The following is a 16,211-nucleotide window of genomic DNA, read 5'->3' on the forward strand; positions in this document are numbered from 1 at the left end:
CCATGAATTACTTTGCTCCCACTTAGGGAACCAGTAAACCCTTTGGCTGCCTTAGTGACTGCAATTATCATACCTGTATCAAAATCTATGTCCCACCTAGGCAGAGGTATTTAGGACAGTGACTTACTGATCTTTGCATTCCCAGAAGTCTAGCGCTAGTAGCAATCAAGTATTTGCTAATGAAGGAAACATCTCAACCAATTTTTAAAAGCAGTTGCTCCATCCCCTCAGTCAACAGGACAGGAAGAAGCAACTGACCCTCATAACAATTTTTTGTTAGCCCAGATTTGCTTCTGAAGCCAAGTTCAGCATGCTTGATTAACATGTCTTTTCAAGAATAAGAGTGAGAAAGCATTCCTGTATTCAAATTCAAGCAATTGGAATGGGAAGCAGGAGGGAAAGAGAGAAAATAAATCATTGACACCAGAGCTTTGAATTGTCACACTTTTATTAAGGAAACTTCCCCATAATAAGTGAAGAGGTAGTTCACAGTATGTCTAACATACAACAGATTTAGAACAGCTATTCACCAGCTGAAATAAAATGTTCTGGGTTGTTTGTTTAGGACAATATTTTAGAAGTAGTGATGGTGATCACCCTCCATTTATAGATCTTCTAATAAACTAAAACAAATTAAAACCACATCTGATTTACCTCAGAGCCACTTCAGTTTGGAGTTTGCCTTTAAAAATTAAATAATAAATAAATAACTGTGACACAGTGCTTTTTTAAAAAACCAAACTAAGGAAAACAGAACCCTCTCATTTTTAGTTATCCTGGGGATCCATAAAATACAAATGCTGAATGTCTAAGGTTTTAAAAAATCTTCCTCCACTACCAGAATACAACTAGTTTTGAAAGTCATCGTCCTCTGTAAAACATATTCAATATCAGTAAATTGATCACTTTGCAATATAATCTAAGAAACATGTATAAACAAAGAAAAACTCAAGTACCACCAAAATTAAGAAAATGTCTCACAGAAACAGAACACCTCTCCAGCCAAGAAATGGGGGAGACTGTAAACCACTTCAGTGGTTTGCAACTGAAAAAGGTGAGAACTACAAGTTTTACTCATACAAAACCATCAAGAGGCTGATTTTAAGTGATCAAAGAAAGCAAGGCAGTTTTCTTTATTCTTCCTAGGATAAAACCAAATTGATACCTTATCTCACTAAGACTATATGAGACTGTAAGCTCTGTGAGGGCAGAGACCATAACAATCTTATATTCAAATTCTCAGTATCTAACATAGTGCCTAGCAATAATATGTGTTCAATAAATGTCTCCTGAATGCCTGAATGAATCCAGAAATAGTCTCCAACCAAAGAGACCAATTTTATTTGAACCCATGCCTTTTAGTCTTCAAACCAGTTACAAAACGAGACATGAATTTACGCAAAGCAAGCACTCCAACTTGAAATTTCCCTGTGATAAAATGATGTTTAGAGAGAAGAGTGAAACATTGGTTAACATGTTAGTGTCTCACTATTGCATAGAATTGGTACTCTTTGGCTGGATCATATAAAAACCAGAATGCTAGGTAGCATCATTAGATCATATAATGAGTGACATTAGGCATAAGATACCTATTAGTCTTACCACTCCATTTTATTCTCATTTAAAACCTTTTAACAAATGGTAGAAATTATACTTCAAATCAGATTCACATGTAAATGCATCAAATTATAACAACTTTAAGAATACCCTCTGACTACTCAAGTTAAAATTAATTTTTGGTTCATCTATACATGGACTCTCACAGCTCAGAAACAAAAAACAGAAAATCCTGACAGAAACTAAACACTGTTTCCAGACAAAATTAGTTTCACATTTGGATCCTTCTCACATTGTTACTTGTCCTTTCTGTTACTAATAAACACCCAGCAAATCAGTTGCTTGCTTAGGAAGAATGTAATATTCATCCTAAACAAAAAATAATTACCTTACAAAAATAAATCCTTCCATGACTGTTCTGTTTGCAAAATCGGGGCTTAGAAAGCAAACAAGGATGCACAGCGGGGAAGCACAAACTAGGAACTTTTTGCTAAAGTATTCCTGACCATGTACTAAATCTTTTTAAGCCAAGGGACAGTAAGAAGTGAGGTGACCTTAGCTCATATTTAGCCTCCTTAGTCTACTTTGGCCAACCTTGGCCAGGCTACCTCTTTGGGCTTTGGATACCCCAACTTAAAAAAAGAGAGGCAGGCTAAATGATTTCTTAAGATTCTCTATGGACTCAAACACTCCTATTATCTAAATCTAACTCATGGGTCAGAAACGAGTAAGACTCAAAATTTTATTTCTGAACATGTGCTTAGGAAAAACAGTTGTTTTGTTTTTCTATAACGGAAGATCAACTTTGTATTTAATCTGTCAAAGGGGATGAGGTGGGACTGTGTACCATTATAGGAACATCTAAATGCAAAAATCTGACTGCTCCTTCTGTGACCCACTTTTTTCATTCACTTTAGAAATTAAGGTACACAAGGAAATGAGAATTCAGAGACTATTACAATACACTGGACAAAACTCTGAAGGCCAAACTCACCTTACCAATAGCGAACTTCTATAACAAAGTTTAGAGACTGACTCCAGATAGCCCCTTTTTAGAGAGACCATTATATATGTTAGCACATTTTAAGTGTACCTGGAGCAATCCTGATTCCAAAAGCATCACCAAGTAAGCTACAGAATAATTAAAAGCATTTGACTTCTTTTGGGGGAAGACCTCCCAAATAAGTACTGTTGTAGAACTACTACCCTTTGTTGGTTATGCTCCCCAGTGATGATTCCTATCTGCAGCTATTGATGGAAATATTGTACTCTGGTCTATGTGAACTTCAATCACATGAAGCTGGGCCATAAACTGTTGAAAATTTCGAGTACAGAATAATCTAAAATACTTCTTTATAGCCAGCTCCAGGATAAGTAGATTCATTCATTTATCAGACATAGATGAATTATCAGTGGTTCTGATAGAACCAGAAGTTATATCACATATTCAGGCTGATAGCAATATCACCTTATATCTCAGCTTATTCCCTACCAAAGAAAAAGATTATTTGCTTCCCTTAGCATAGCATCTATTGGTGGAGTGGAGGTGATGTTACTAACTTCTTGGTTCCTTCAGAATGTGCCCAGTGGAAAGTCTAAAACAGTGTCCGTCTAAGACACAAGCTGATGTTGGGTAGACAAATGGAGTACTCCTTGGGAAGGAAAACAGACATCACAGGATAAATAATTCAGAACAGAACATGGGAAAGGGCAAAAGGCAGGCAAGACCACTCCAAGTGGCAAGCTGCCTGGTCTATTAGTGCTTTGACTCACCCCCACGACCTGCACAGAGGCTCTGGAGAAGTCAAATTAGCGAAATGACTCCTAAAAAGACTCAGGCTATTGCCACATTTGTAGTCAGTTCTAGTTAGGAGCACAAAGGCCCTATTTAATTCACGCAGGTGCTATCGTTCCTTAAGTTCAGGACCGCTTGGGCCAGTTTACCTGCATCCAGGACCTGTGTCGCATCAGGCTGTGGCTGACACCCTTTAGAGTCTGTGACTGTTGTACACGCAAAAGAATCAAAGTCCACAGTGAGGTCTTGCACATTCCTTTCATTGGCATTATCAAAGCTGTTTTTGCCATGCAGCTGTTTAAGGTGCTTCCTCAAAACTGGCTTATGTGCAAAAACCATGTCACAATAGTTACACTTATGGGGCTTATCTCCACTGTGAAGGTTAAGATGATCCTGTAAGGAACACTTCTGAGAAAAGGTTTTCCCACAGATTTTACACTGGAAAGGTTTAATGCCGGCATGCACACGCATGTGTCGATGAAGGTTGCCTTTCTGAGTAAAAGTCTTGCCGCAGAGTAGACACATAAAGAGTTTGTGCATTTTTAAATGGTTGGCGTAGTTCTCCAGGTGACGAAACACCCTGGTACACTTTGGGCACTGGTGATGCCACTGCAGGCCTTTGTCTACACCTCGAATATTAGGCCCAAAGACATCTTTTGAGGCCATGATGATGTTATCACTGCCTGTGTAAGAGAGGGCATAATTGTGGAGATGGTTTTGCTCTATTTCACTTACTCTGTTTTCCACAGTTGAATTTATCAGAGAGTGCTGGGGCTCAGATGAATGTAAAGCAGTGGGTTCAGAAGAAATAAACTGGTTCTGATCTTTTTTACTTCTAACCTCTGATACATCCCCAATAGATTCTACCTTAACGATCTGAATATCACTGTCCTCCATATCCATACTGTCTTCAGATGGGTGAATACAAGGTGAGTCCTGCTTTGGGGAGCCTCTGGCATCTCCCTGATGTTCTTTCGACTGGGGAGAAGCACTCTGTGGTTCACATCCCTCTTTACTTTCCATTGGCTGTTTTGGCTTTATAAACTTCCACAAGGCCTGCGTGCACCGTTCTACAATGTGACTCATCTGAAGAAAACTCGCAGCGGTCAAGTAATTGACCAGTTCCATCTCAGGGAATTCCAGCACACCACTATAACACGACAAGAGCAATTGTCTCCCCACTTCGGAACTCTGCAATATGGAGATTTTCACCTCTCTCGAATCGTTCAGTAAAAACTGGTCTCTTAAGAAGGGGGAACCTGCAGCAAACACAATTTTATGCCCCTGTACCTCAATATCATCTATGAGAACTGTAACATCACAAAATTTATTCTCTTCTCTTAATTTGTTCATTTTTTGTAACATTGAATCTCCATAATTTTCAAACTTGAAGTGAAGGAGATCTGATCTTTCAGACATTTTGGCAGACCTAAAGAACAGAAATGTAAAAAGGATGAATTTAAGAAAATTCAAACAATTAAGAAAACCTGGATTTTCCTTCCAAAAACAAATCTTGTGTTGTCATACCTGTTCATATGTATCTGAATGAAATTTCCCTTGAAAGAGGAAGCTAGTATAACAGCTTTTGAAAGCTGTTAAAAATGACTCCTCACCAACATCAAGTGTCAATTGCACCTAAGGAGTGGACTTATATTAGCAGAAGTAGCTTGGCATTCATTCAGCTTTTTAAGATGCTTAATACAAGAACAGTGCTTGAGTTATTGCAAGGGCATTTCTTTTTCTTCTCAAATTAGAATTCTGTAGGTTTCATGAGCTACCTAAAACATCCCAACAAGTAATAAAGTAATAAGAAGTAATGATTTTATTTTGCATATACTATGAACCTGCTTCTTCAAAGACAAAACACTATTTTCCTTTGCTTTGAATTTTACTGTAATGGCACTGCTTGTCCTATTCCTGGGTAAACCCTCTTCTGTCTAAACTGATGTGAATTTACTCATACAAGTATTTTTGCAATAAAATGAAAGTCACATGTTTAAAGGGACAACTTTTAGACAGTGTCAAAGGCACAGGTCTTTGTTCTTTGCATTTTGGACAAACCTAAATTCTTTCTTAAGAAACATTTGTTGATATATGAGTAAATATTTGATATAGAAAAACCAGATGAGTCACTTGGTGGGAATCTGAGTAAGAGTACAGTGGATCTAGTTAATCCCTACTAGGTGCTATTCTTTCTTCTTTATCTCCATTCATCAATCATTACTCATCAACTGGACTACTCAAATTCATTTATAAATGCCCGTTGGTTCCAGCTTCTACTACCTCTAAACCAACTCCTACACCACCACACGTTCATCTTTCAAACACATAGATCTGTTTATATCCAACCCCTGCCTAAAATCCTTCTGTGACCTCCCATCATCTCCTGGATGAAGACTAACCTCTCCAATATAAACTGATTAAGTAAATTTAATAATAATTAAGGTAAACACTGGCAAAAACCAACCAACCATGGAGACAGTGTCTTTGTAAAAACTGCGTATTTGTCCTGTTGTGAAGCAGTTTCTTTGGAGAAAGTTCTCGTGTTCTAATTCCGTACTCTTACTCGGCTTCCCTTGTGTCACTCTAAAGGGAAGGATGAGTTAGCCATGTCACCATGACATTGTCAACGTATTATTTTTACAATGACAGTCCACCAGTCACAGTAAAAATAAACTGACACCTTGTCTATACACCAATCTTATGTGAGATCAGTGGGTATATAAGATCTACCCGTGAGAAGTAGCTCCGCAATTTCAGTGCATCAGTAAGTTCACCTCGAACTTTGTGTCTTCATTAACTCCATAGTTGAGAATCACGAGACAACCAACAGTTTCTAGTGACATCTGGTTCCCGAAGCCCAATCTTTATTAGAGTTTTATCTTCTAGAACACTGAGTTACAAAGGCCCATAGAACACCATCTTGTGACAGCAGAATACAGGTCTCACTCATACTGCTCAGTGCCTACTTTATAATAGCACTCTACTGACTCCAAGCCTTACTACAGTTATTTCTTTAGTCCAGAACACTATTCCCAGCCAATTCTGACTCTCTTATTTCCTCTGAGGGCCCTTTCCTAACCCCTTAGAACAGAACAGTTGTCTCTACTGAACCTGTAACCTAGTTCTTCTATTGTAACACTCAAAATACTAACAGTAATACCTTTCAAACTGCAAGCTTCATGGTATTAGAGAGAATAATCTCGGCCCCATTCAATAGGGCTAATGCTGGGAATCTGCATCTTCTAGGGTGAAACACTCTTTCCTTTGCCTTCAAATTCTACTTAACACAGCCACATTACTGGCAAACCCTATTCTGTTCAAACTGGTATGTATACCCATCACCTAATATAGTACTAAACACAAAGCAGGTGCTCAGTTCGTATTTGTTGAACCTGTAAGATTCATTTGACAATAATAGGAAGACTTGCTGTTAGGAAGACCAGTGCAGTGTCTGCATAAGCATTACAGGTCTGAGGCTATGAGAGCCTACAAACGAATGGGTATAAGGAGCAAGGAAAAAGAAAAAAAAAAAAAGACATTTCAAAAAAACTTGTGGGAGACATAAAATGAAAAAAAGCAACATGCAAAGGTTCTAAACTTAGGAGTTCACCTGAATTAAAACGTCATTGAAAGAGAAATGAGACTTAGGAGGGGGACTGGTATGGCACAGGTATATTTAGACACATTTATACATAAATTACAAGCATCTTCTTTGTATGGCACTCTGAGTGTACAGATAAATTATAATCACAATGAAGATGAGGGAGGAGGGATGTAGAGAAGCATATGTATCATCAGAGAAGAGATGGTAAGTACCAGATGAAAAGGAAAAATCTCAGAGACACAGGAATATTGTTAGTAAAGAAAGTGGTGCAATGGTATTATCCATCACTGGTCAATTTTAGCAATTATGGTTGCTTGACATATTTGATCTGGCAGTGGTGAATGTCCCAATTCATAACTAGAAATTATACAAATGACTGTTGTTCAAATGGCCAAATAAAAGGGGCATTATTTCTTAGAGGTTTAGCTTGTCCTGAATTTACTGACAGGTCAGCATTTTGAACTGTGGTGCTGGAGAAGACTCCAGAGAGTCCTTTGAACAGCAAGGAGATCAAACCAGTCCATCCTGAAGAAAATGAACCCTGAGTATTCACTGTAAGGACTGATGCTGAAGCTGAAGCTTCAATACTTTGGCCACCTGATGTGAAGAGCTGACTCACTGGAAAAGACCCTGAGGGCAGGAGGTCAGGAGAACAACAGGGCGACAGAGGATGAGACAGTTGGATAGCATCATCGACTCAATGGACTTGAGTTTGAGTAGGAGGTGGTGAAGGACAGGCAGGCCTAGTGTGCTGCAGTCCATCGGGTCACAAAGAGTGGGACACGACTGAGCAACTGAATGACAACAGCATTTTCCTACTAACACAGAAAAATAAGCACTAATTGCTTCCATCTATAACATGATAGTACTCGCATCGCTTTAGGCAACTCTCCTCAGGGATCATTGTTCCTTGAAGCTCCAAAGACAGGAGTTGGAATACAGTTTCATTTACCTCCTATTCATCAGTCTCAAGCGACTTACCAACAGGAGCAGTCAGACAGGTATCTCAGGGACATGCTTGATTTGTCTGCTGTAGTCCAAGAATGTGGGGAAAAATTATTCTGTCTCCTTTAAGAAGTTTTCCTTAATGTGTCAGCCCACTCTATTATCTCTCTTTGATAAACTCTTATTTCCAGGCCACAGAGTTTATCCTTTAATTGTTTCCTGTCAGTAGTTTCTCTTTCCATCAGAGGGTTAATTAGTTGAGGGCAAGAACCAACTGTTATTTTTTACACAACCCATTCAATAAAAACTGTAACTAACTCTTAATGTTCCCTATGAAGTTACTATTGAGCTATGGTAGAGATGCCCTTCATTATCGTAATACTCTTTTTGAGTAGCCTGGGGAAAATTTCTTTCTAGGGTTTGTTTCCAAAAAATAGTTTTGACAACATAAAATGAAATTTTAAGCAAAAGTTTAAAAATGTTCAAATAAAATGGAGTACTTGTTTCATATGAACTAGCTTGATTTTATTTAAAAATAAGAAAAAGGATGGCTAATCTTTACTGAACCCTTCTTGCTGAGTACCAGGTATACCCAAATCGACCCGTTTAATCTTCAAAATTTCTATGAGGTAAGTATTACTGTCATCTCCACTTTGCTTATGAGGAAATTCAAGCTTGGTGAATATAAATCACTTGCTTATTTAAGAAAGGTGGAAAGTATTAAACGTTAGAGGTAGAAATTATGCCTGAGTGACATGATGCCAAAATTTATGTATGACAGAACTAGGCTAGCTGAAGTTTTATCTTATGAATATTAACTGTGACCTCCATTCATATCCATTCAACTATACCCTGATGATTGATATGCTTTTGTATATTTAGTTATGCTTCAATAAAAGGCTAATGCTTAAAAACAAAAAATACAACTTAAAGCCAAATTTGTGTCAAGTCTAGAGGGCTTTAATAGTAAACCATTTATGTATTATCCTTGTCTTACCTTTCTCACCTATTTTAACTTTATATTATTTTTCTATCTTTTGTGTATTCATCTTTGTAGGATGAAACTTAATGCCATTTATAAATAAAACATAATAAAAATTATGAATATATTTGATTTTTAGACTCCCCAACTATAGTTAACTTGTAAGTATAATAGCAATTATTATTATCATAGAAATCACTCACATAATTCTAGATTATAGCAGACCTTCTAGGAACTGAAAGTACAGAACTGATTAGGTAGACTAGAGACTTGGTCACCACATTCTGGTGATTCTTTTCAAAGAATGATTTCCAAATTCTCTATATTTTTACTACCATTGGCATAGTTCAGGTCCTTATCAACTATTGTCTGGGTTACTGTGATTAAGTCTGAATACTGCTGAGTTTCTCTTAGCAAGTTTTAAATGACCCATTTCCCAAACATCAATGAAATAGGAATAGTCTCACTTAAAATCACTTTCTCTGTTTATATTTACACAATCCTTCTACAATCATTTCCATCACAAATGGTGCAGCTGATTTGAAATTTCCCTTTGTTCAGACAGGAGTAACTGAAAAGGATCAGTGAATATTCTAGGTTGAACAATGTTCACTGCCAAGCAAGGGACAGTGTGAAAATATCCACATTTCTTATCTCAAATGCCTCTAATAATACTGATAAGGAAAACTTTAAGTCTGTTTTCTCATCTACCTCATAAAAGTACCTTTACCTTTCAACTTAGCACTCACAACTACTTGGAAATCTTTCTTCCTCTTTCATTAACACTGTGTGCCATTTTTCAAAGAGGCTGTAATATATTACAGCCTTTCTATAAAACCCAATCCTTTTCTTCTTTTGGGTAACTTTCATGACACTGCTCACATTCTCTAACTGCTCACTCTTTTACTTACAACATATTTATACAATCTGTAAGTAACATTACAGAAATATACTGTTCCTGGAAGAATTTCTGAATATAGGTAAAGTAAAAGTCCCCTTTCTCAGCCTTCTTCCATTCAGTCAATTGATTCTCAGTTTCTTCCTTAATAAATATCCTCCCCTCTCCACTTATAAAACAGCACTTCTACATATAACACTTCCAGCCACAGAAAATAAAAAGTAAAATTACTTACAAAGTATATATATTGTTTTGCGACTTTTTTTTTTCATTTATTGCTTTTGAGTTATTTATGTTGAATAAATCTGGTTATTTATGTTGAATAGATCTAGCTCACTCTTCTTAAACTGTTGTACAGAAGTGGGCAAGTGACTTAACGACTGGCCTCAGTTTTCCACCATTCTTTGGCTGATCTGTTCCTTAAGGGTTCAGTAAATTGTGAAAAGGTAAGTATATTCTTCAAAGCTTAGTCCTTAAGCTTTTGCTATTTTCTTAAGGCTGACATCCTCAGAAAACCTGTCTTGGTTTCTCAATATTTTATTACCTTCTCTATTTAAAAAATTCCTAAATCTCCATCCTCCCTGCACAGAGTCCTCCATCAGCCAGGCAGGGGTACAGTGGTTTACAGGGCTGTTCCCTGCTCCTGACTTGGGACCCCCTAACTTGGCTTGCATGCACTTCCCAGCAGGGTGCTGTGGGGAGGAGCCCAGGGAAGCAACAGGGCCTGTGTGGCCCATGACCCCTGGGCCTCTGAGCTCCTGGCCCAGAGAGGTGATGTTAGAAAATGGGCTTAAAACTCAACATTCAAAAAAATAAGATCATGGCATCCAGTCCCATCACTTCATGGCAAACAGAAGGGGAAAAAGTGGCAGCAGTGACATTTTTTCTTCCTGGGCTCCAAAATCACTGGTGACGGTGACTGCAGTCATGAAATCAAAAGATGCTTGCTCCTTGGAAGGAAAGCTGTGACAAACCTAGACAGTGTATTAAAAAGCAGAGACATCACTTTGCCAACAAAGGTCCATATAGACAAAGCCATGGTTTTTCCAGTCATCAAGTACAGATGTGAGAGTCGGACCACAAAGAAGGTTGAGCACTGAAGTACTGATGCTTTGGAACTGTGGTGCTGGAGAAGACTCTTGAGAGTTCCTTGGACAGCAAGGAGATCAAACCAGTCATTTCCAAACCAAATCAACCCTGAATTATTCATTGGAAGGACTGATGCTCCAATACTTTGACTGCCTGATGCAAAGAGACGATTCATTGGAAAGGATTCTGATGCTGGGAAAGATCGAGGGCAGGAGGAGAAGGATGAAATGGTTGGATAGTATCACCAACTCAATGGATATGAGCTTGAGCAAACTGGGAAATAGTGAAGAACTGGGAAGCCTGGCATGCTGCAGTTCATGGAGTTGCAAAGAGTCGGACATGACTTAGTGACTAAACAACAACAACATGGCTAATTTTAACCAAACTTAACCTCAATTTGGATTCCCTCGTAGCTCAGTCAGTAAAGAATGTCCCTGCAATGCAGGAGACCCGGAGTTCAATTCCTGCAAGGGAAAGATCCCCTGGAGAAAGAAATGGCAACCCATTCCAGTTTCTTGCTTGGACAATCCCATGGACAGAGGAGCCTGGTAGGCTACAGTCCATGTGGTCACAAGAGTCAGACACAACTCAGAGAGACTAAACCACCAACCACCACCAACCTCAATTCTATCTAATAAAAAATAACTGCCCTAGGCTATTACTCTATCATTTGAAATACATGTTATCTAAACTCTTACACTGGCTAAAACTCAGTAAGTCAAAAATAAAAACTTGTGGAGAATACCTCTGAGAACAGTGGATGTGGAGACAAGAAAACCTGTTAGTATGTTATTATTTTAACAGAGCGATATAGAAATAATGAAGGCCCAAATAATATGAAATTGAGAAGAAATAATATGGATTTATTTTAACAGATTCCAGAGATATCTTAAAGAACTGATAGACTTGATAACCAAGGTAGGGAACAAGGGATGAAAGGTCAAGATGACTCCTAGTTATTTGGTTTGAGAAACTGGATGTCTGACAGAATGTCATTCAATAAGCGAGGAAATGCTGGGGGAAATGACCATGGGTCAGGTCTTAAAATGTTTAACCAGAGGAGCCTGCATGACATTAAGGGGAATATCGATTAGCTAGCTGATATGGCTCTGAAGCTACAGAGAAGACCTGATTTGGATAATAAGTTAATAAATGAAAGCATGACATAAATTGACCTAACAGTGAATGTAACTGACCTAAAATGGCACATATTGGAAGAGAATCTAAGGGAAAAGAAATAAAAAATAAATCCAAAGCAGAAACATAAATCCATTACTTACCTTCTTCTCAATCTGGATCTCTTCCAAGCCTCTCCATTTTTTTTTTATCAATGAGTCTATCTTTGCTTAAATTTTTCCCATTCTTTTGACTCCCATGTTCAATCACTGCTTAGTACAGTGGATAAAACCAGGTTTCCAAGAATCAGAACGCTGCCCCACCACTTTCTAGTTGTATGACCTTGGGCAAGTTACTTAACTACTTCTGTATTTTTCAGTTGTCCCATTTGTCAAAGAATAATAGTACTTAATAATATTACTTAATATTTCCATAACAATAGGTTGTTGTGGAAAATTAAATTAATTTAAAAGTAAATTAATGCTTTAAATTAAGTTACTTTTTATTTTTTTTTAAGTTACTTTTTAAAAGAACTTAGGGTAGAGCCTGGAATTGTGCTCTGTAAGCAAATGTTAGATAAATAAGTAAATAAAGCCTGTCAATATCCTTTGTGAAGTCCTTCACGTGTGGCATTTCTTTCATTTTCATTTGATACCAAACCACCTGAGGTCTCCATTATTTCACATATTATCACCTCATCATTCTGCTAAGATTGCTTTGTAAAAAGCCACCCATGATCTCTTGATAAAGAAATGCAATCTTTTTTTTTTTTTCTCACGTCAGACAGGTAATGTGCCGATGTCGTAACAAGGTTTGGAGGGAGGCACATGTCACGCAGCAGCGTGACCACCCAGTCATCATGCTCATGAACTACAAAAGGATCAAGAAATGCAATCTTTTATTTTTTTTCTTTCTCATTCTCCAAAGGCTCTGCTTCCATTGTGTCAGTGGACCCTTCTCATTATTCTCCTCTCTTGACTTCCAAGACTTCTTGGTTGCTGGAATCCTTACATTTTATCATTATATTTTATCATCTATTTCTGTTTCTCCTATTATATCAACTACTATTAACTACTCAGTCCCATTTCCCCAAATATTCCCTTCTTTCTCAATAACCCCTTCCTGATGCCAACTATTTCCATGGCTTCCACCTATGTGCTTTAGGACGATTCAAACTTTCACCTCAAGCCACGGCATTTAGGCTGAGCTGCAGATTTGTCTTTCCAACTCTATACTGGACAGTTCCATGTGGCTATCCCATCAGGCCTTAAATTCAAATATCCAAAAAATGAACTGGTAATCTACACTATGTTTATGGTTTTATTGCTGATAATGGCATTAACAATCTTCAAATTTCACAGGCCTGAAACCTAAGACTCAGCTCTGACACCTCTTTCACCCTCAACATCCAATTCATGATGGAGTCTTTATGGCATTTCCTACAGCATGTGTGCTGTGTGTGCTTAGGCACTCTCAGTCATGTCCAACTCTTTGCAACCCCGTGGACTGCAGCCCGCTCGGCTCTTCTGTCCATGGGATTCTCCAGGCAAGAATACTGGAGTGGGTTGCCATGCCCTCTTCGAGGGGATCTTCCCAACCCAGGGATCGAACCCAGGTCTCCCACAATGCAGAAGGATTCTTTACCGTCTGAGCCACCAGAGAAGTCCAAGAATACTGGAGTGGGTAGCCTATCCCTTCTCCGGGGGATCTTCTCAATCCAGGAATCAAACAGGGGTCTCCTGCGTTGCAGGCGGATTCTTTACCAGCTGAGCTACCAGGGAAGCCCTTCCCTTCAGCATACCTGCCTTCTTTCTGATAATACTATCATAACTCCGTTTTGGGATTTCATTACTTCTCAATAGGCTGATCCCATTACACCTTCAAAAGAATCTCCAATAAGAACAACTAGACTTTAGCTAAAGAGTCCAGAATCAATTCTTAGAAATTCCTATCCTATAGGCTGACCTCCAGAACAAGATGATTTTCTACAGTGCAAAGCTGACCACACTAGTCTCCTGCTAAAAACTCTTCAACAAGTACCCACCTCTTTTGGGAGTAAATCTTCACTATCTGGACTTCCATCTACTATCCCAGCTTCATAGCTCATGCTTTGCACAAGAGCCCTGGAACCCTCTCCTGCTCTTCCCACACAAGTTATGCTAAGGTATTCCTTCACAGCACTGCAACTGTTCCTCTGAGCGCAAAACCTCTTCTCCACCTTATCCCCAAGTAAAACTGAAAAGTCTCTTCAGCCTCCCTGGCGACTGCCCCTTGAACGTTTCATACATATACGACTGATATGTACATCGCAGGAGCACTCATTTGTTTTTATCTGGTTCCCAAACTTGACCCTGAAAATTAGAACAATTTCTTACGAACTCCCAGTGCCTGACAAGGCGCCAGATATAAAAAAGGTGGTGTAGCCAGCCAGTGGCAAAAGGGTAAACTAGCTGCACTCCACAGTGATCCTTGCAGGCTGGCACTGAGGCCTTGCCCTGGCCGAGAACTGGCACTTCTTAAAAAGATGCCACAGTCGGGTTAAAGCCAACTGCTGGGCCCTCGGCTGGGGTCCCCGGAGAAGGTCCCTGGGGGCATCCTTAGGCTCCCCACTCCAGACTCAGGGGAGGGAAAGGGGCGGGGCATAGCAGGGGCCGGGCCAAGGGCTCCTTAAGCACCCCCGAGCCTAGGCCAGCCCCTCGGCCCCCATCCCGGTGCAGGTCCCGGCCAATCCAGGGCCCCAAGGGGGCTCGATTTTGAGAGACCTTGTACCCCTACCCGGCGCTCCGGCCGCCTCCGCACTTACAGACCCGGGGGAAGGCCACCGTCAGGATCCGGCACCGCCAGGAGCTCCGGCCCCTCGGGGCTCCGGGAAGGGGGAGGGGCAGGGAACCCGAGCCAAAGGGGGACCCAACGGAACCGGAAGGGCAGCCCTCGCCGGACAAAGACAACTTCCAGGTCCCATGGTCCTCTCCGCCAATCGGAAGGCTGGGAGGGCGGCGGGCCAGGAGAGGGATTCTCCGTGCCGTGGGCGAGATGCAGATCGGGTGTCCCGGGCTCCCGCTAGCTTCTCCGCCCTCGCGAGCCGAGGTGCAGGTGCTGTGGCTTCTTAGCGTCTGGGGCTGAGGCCCCGCGCGCTTCGCTCCTTCTCAGCCGCTTCTCTCGAGCTACGTCTCGGCCGTCTGCCGTCTGCGTGGGCCTGAAAGGCGCAGCTGCACTTAAAGCGTTGGTAAGCTCCTCTTGCCTAGGGTATGGACTCGCCTTCTTGGGACCCAGAAGCGGAAGGAAGGAAGTTTACTCCCTCGGTTTTTGTATGTTGGTGTTTCCCAGGGATTTGCATTCTCCGTTACCTACAACTTGCTGACTGTTCACAACTCTCTTTCGCCTGACCAGACAGCTCTCTTGCTCCAGGGCCAGGTGCTTAGAAGACATGTCCAATTGGTTTTCCACTGTTAAGGTAGCTTTGAACTCAAGTTCATCCGCAGACCTGCTTCTTACCTCCTGTAGTCCTTGTGTTGGTGAATGGCATCGTCCACGCAGTCTTGCCCACCAGAAAACTTCAGTACCATTCTAGAGCCCCTTTCCATCTTGCCAATACAATGGTTCACTGGGTTCTCCTCATTTTGGGGCGGGGGAGCGAGGATATTGTGATAAGACATAGTATTTATCATTTTAATAATTTGTAAGTGTGAAGTTCCATGGCATTAAGTACTTCACAATAGTGTGTAACCACCACCGCTGCTGTAGCCAATTTCATTATTTTGCATGTGGTTATCGTTTTTCCGCCATTTTTGGAAAGTTTGTCCTTTTCCCTGGTGACTCGGTCGGTAAAAAATTCGCCTTATAATGCAGGAGACCTGGGTTCCATTCCTAGGTGGGGAAGATCCCCTGGAGAGAGAAATGGGAACCTACTCCAGTATTCTCGCCTGGGAAATCCCCTGAACAGAGGAGCCTGGCGGGCCATAGTCCATGGGGTCACAAGAGTCGGACAGAACTTAGTGACTAAGCCACCATCATCGTTTTTCCAACAGCATTTTTGACAAGCCCCTCCTTTCCCTGTTGAATGGATTTGGCACCTTTGTTGAAAATCGACTGACCATGTGAGAATTCATTTCTGGACTCTATTCTATTACATGTGGCTGTATCTCTGTCCTTATACTGGTACATATTCTTCTATTGTAACTTTGTAGTAAGTTCCTGAAGAAGTTATTAGGACTTCAACTTT

General features: G+C 40.3%; 2 protein-coding genes and 1 non-coding gene across 8 annotated transcripts in view; 1 reads left to right on the forward strand and 2 right to left on the reverse strand.

The window, feature by feature from the left end:
* Nucleotides 1-430: 430 nt before the first annotated feature.
* On the reverse strand, nucleotides 431-15,030 carry ZBTB26 (zinc finger and BTB domain containing 26). 5 transcript variants are annotated; one of them, XM_043469504.1, is made up of 2 exons: nucleotides 14,793-15,030; nucleotides 431-4,781 (listed from the first exon to the last, which is right to left on the reverse strand). In XM_043469504.1, the coding sequence occupies exon 2, from the start codon at nucleotides 4,769-4,771 to the stop codon at nucleotides 3,446-3,448; it is 1,326 nt and encodes a 441-aa protein (XP_043325439.1). In that variant the 5' UTR covers nucleotides 4,772-4,781; nucleotides 14,793-15,030; the 3' UTR covers nucleotides 431-3,445. The 5 variants fall into 5 exon arrangements, with proteins under 5 accessions (XP_043325439.1, XP_043325438.1, XP_043325435.1 ...); XM_043469503.1 differs by having other exon boundaries at nucleotides 14,765-14,983; XM_043469500.1 differs by having other exon boundaries at nucleotides 13,634-14,888.
* LOC122442807 lies at nucleotides 12,767-12,871 on the reverse strand. Its single transcript, XR_006269791.1, has one exon. It is a non-coding gene; the product is annotated as a small nucleolar RNA U13 (small nucleolar RNA).
* The window catches only part of RABGAP1 (RAB GTPase activating protein 1), a 162,530-nt gene continuing 161,308 nt past the window's right edge, over nucleotides 14,990-16,211 (forward strand). Inside the window, exon 1 of one of the 2 annotated variants that reach the window (XM_043469491.1) lies at nucleotides 14,990-15,215. The gene's annotated coding sequence lies outside the window, so the exon portion shown is untranslated. The remainder of the gene's footprint in view (nucleotides 15,216-16,211) is intronic. The other variant, XM_043469494.1, reaches the window with a different exon arrangement.

This window comes from Cervus canadensis, chromosome 5 (assembly GCF_019320065.1).
Source record: "Cervus canadensis isolate Bull #8, Minnesota chromosome 5, ASM1932006v1, whole genome shotgun sequence".
In the NCBI taxonomy this organism is placed as follows: Eukaryota; Metazoa; Chordata; class Mammalia; order Artiodactyla; family Cervidae; genus Cervus; species Cervus canadensis.

What these genes read in the sequence shown, in the direction of transcription:
- ZBTB26 (XM_043469504.1), bottom strand. Translation starts at nt 4,771, where the DNA reads ATGTCTGAAAGATCAGATCTCCTTCACTTCAAGTTTGAAAATTATGGA.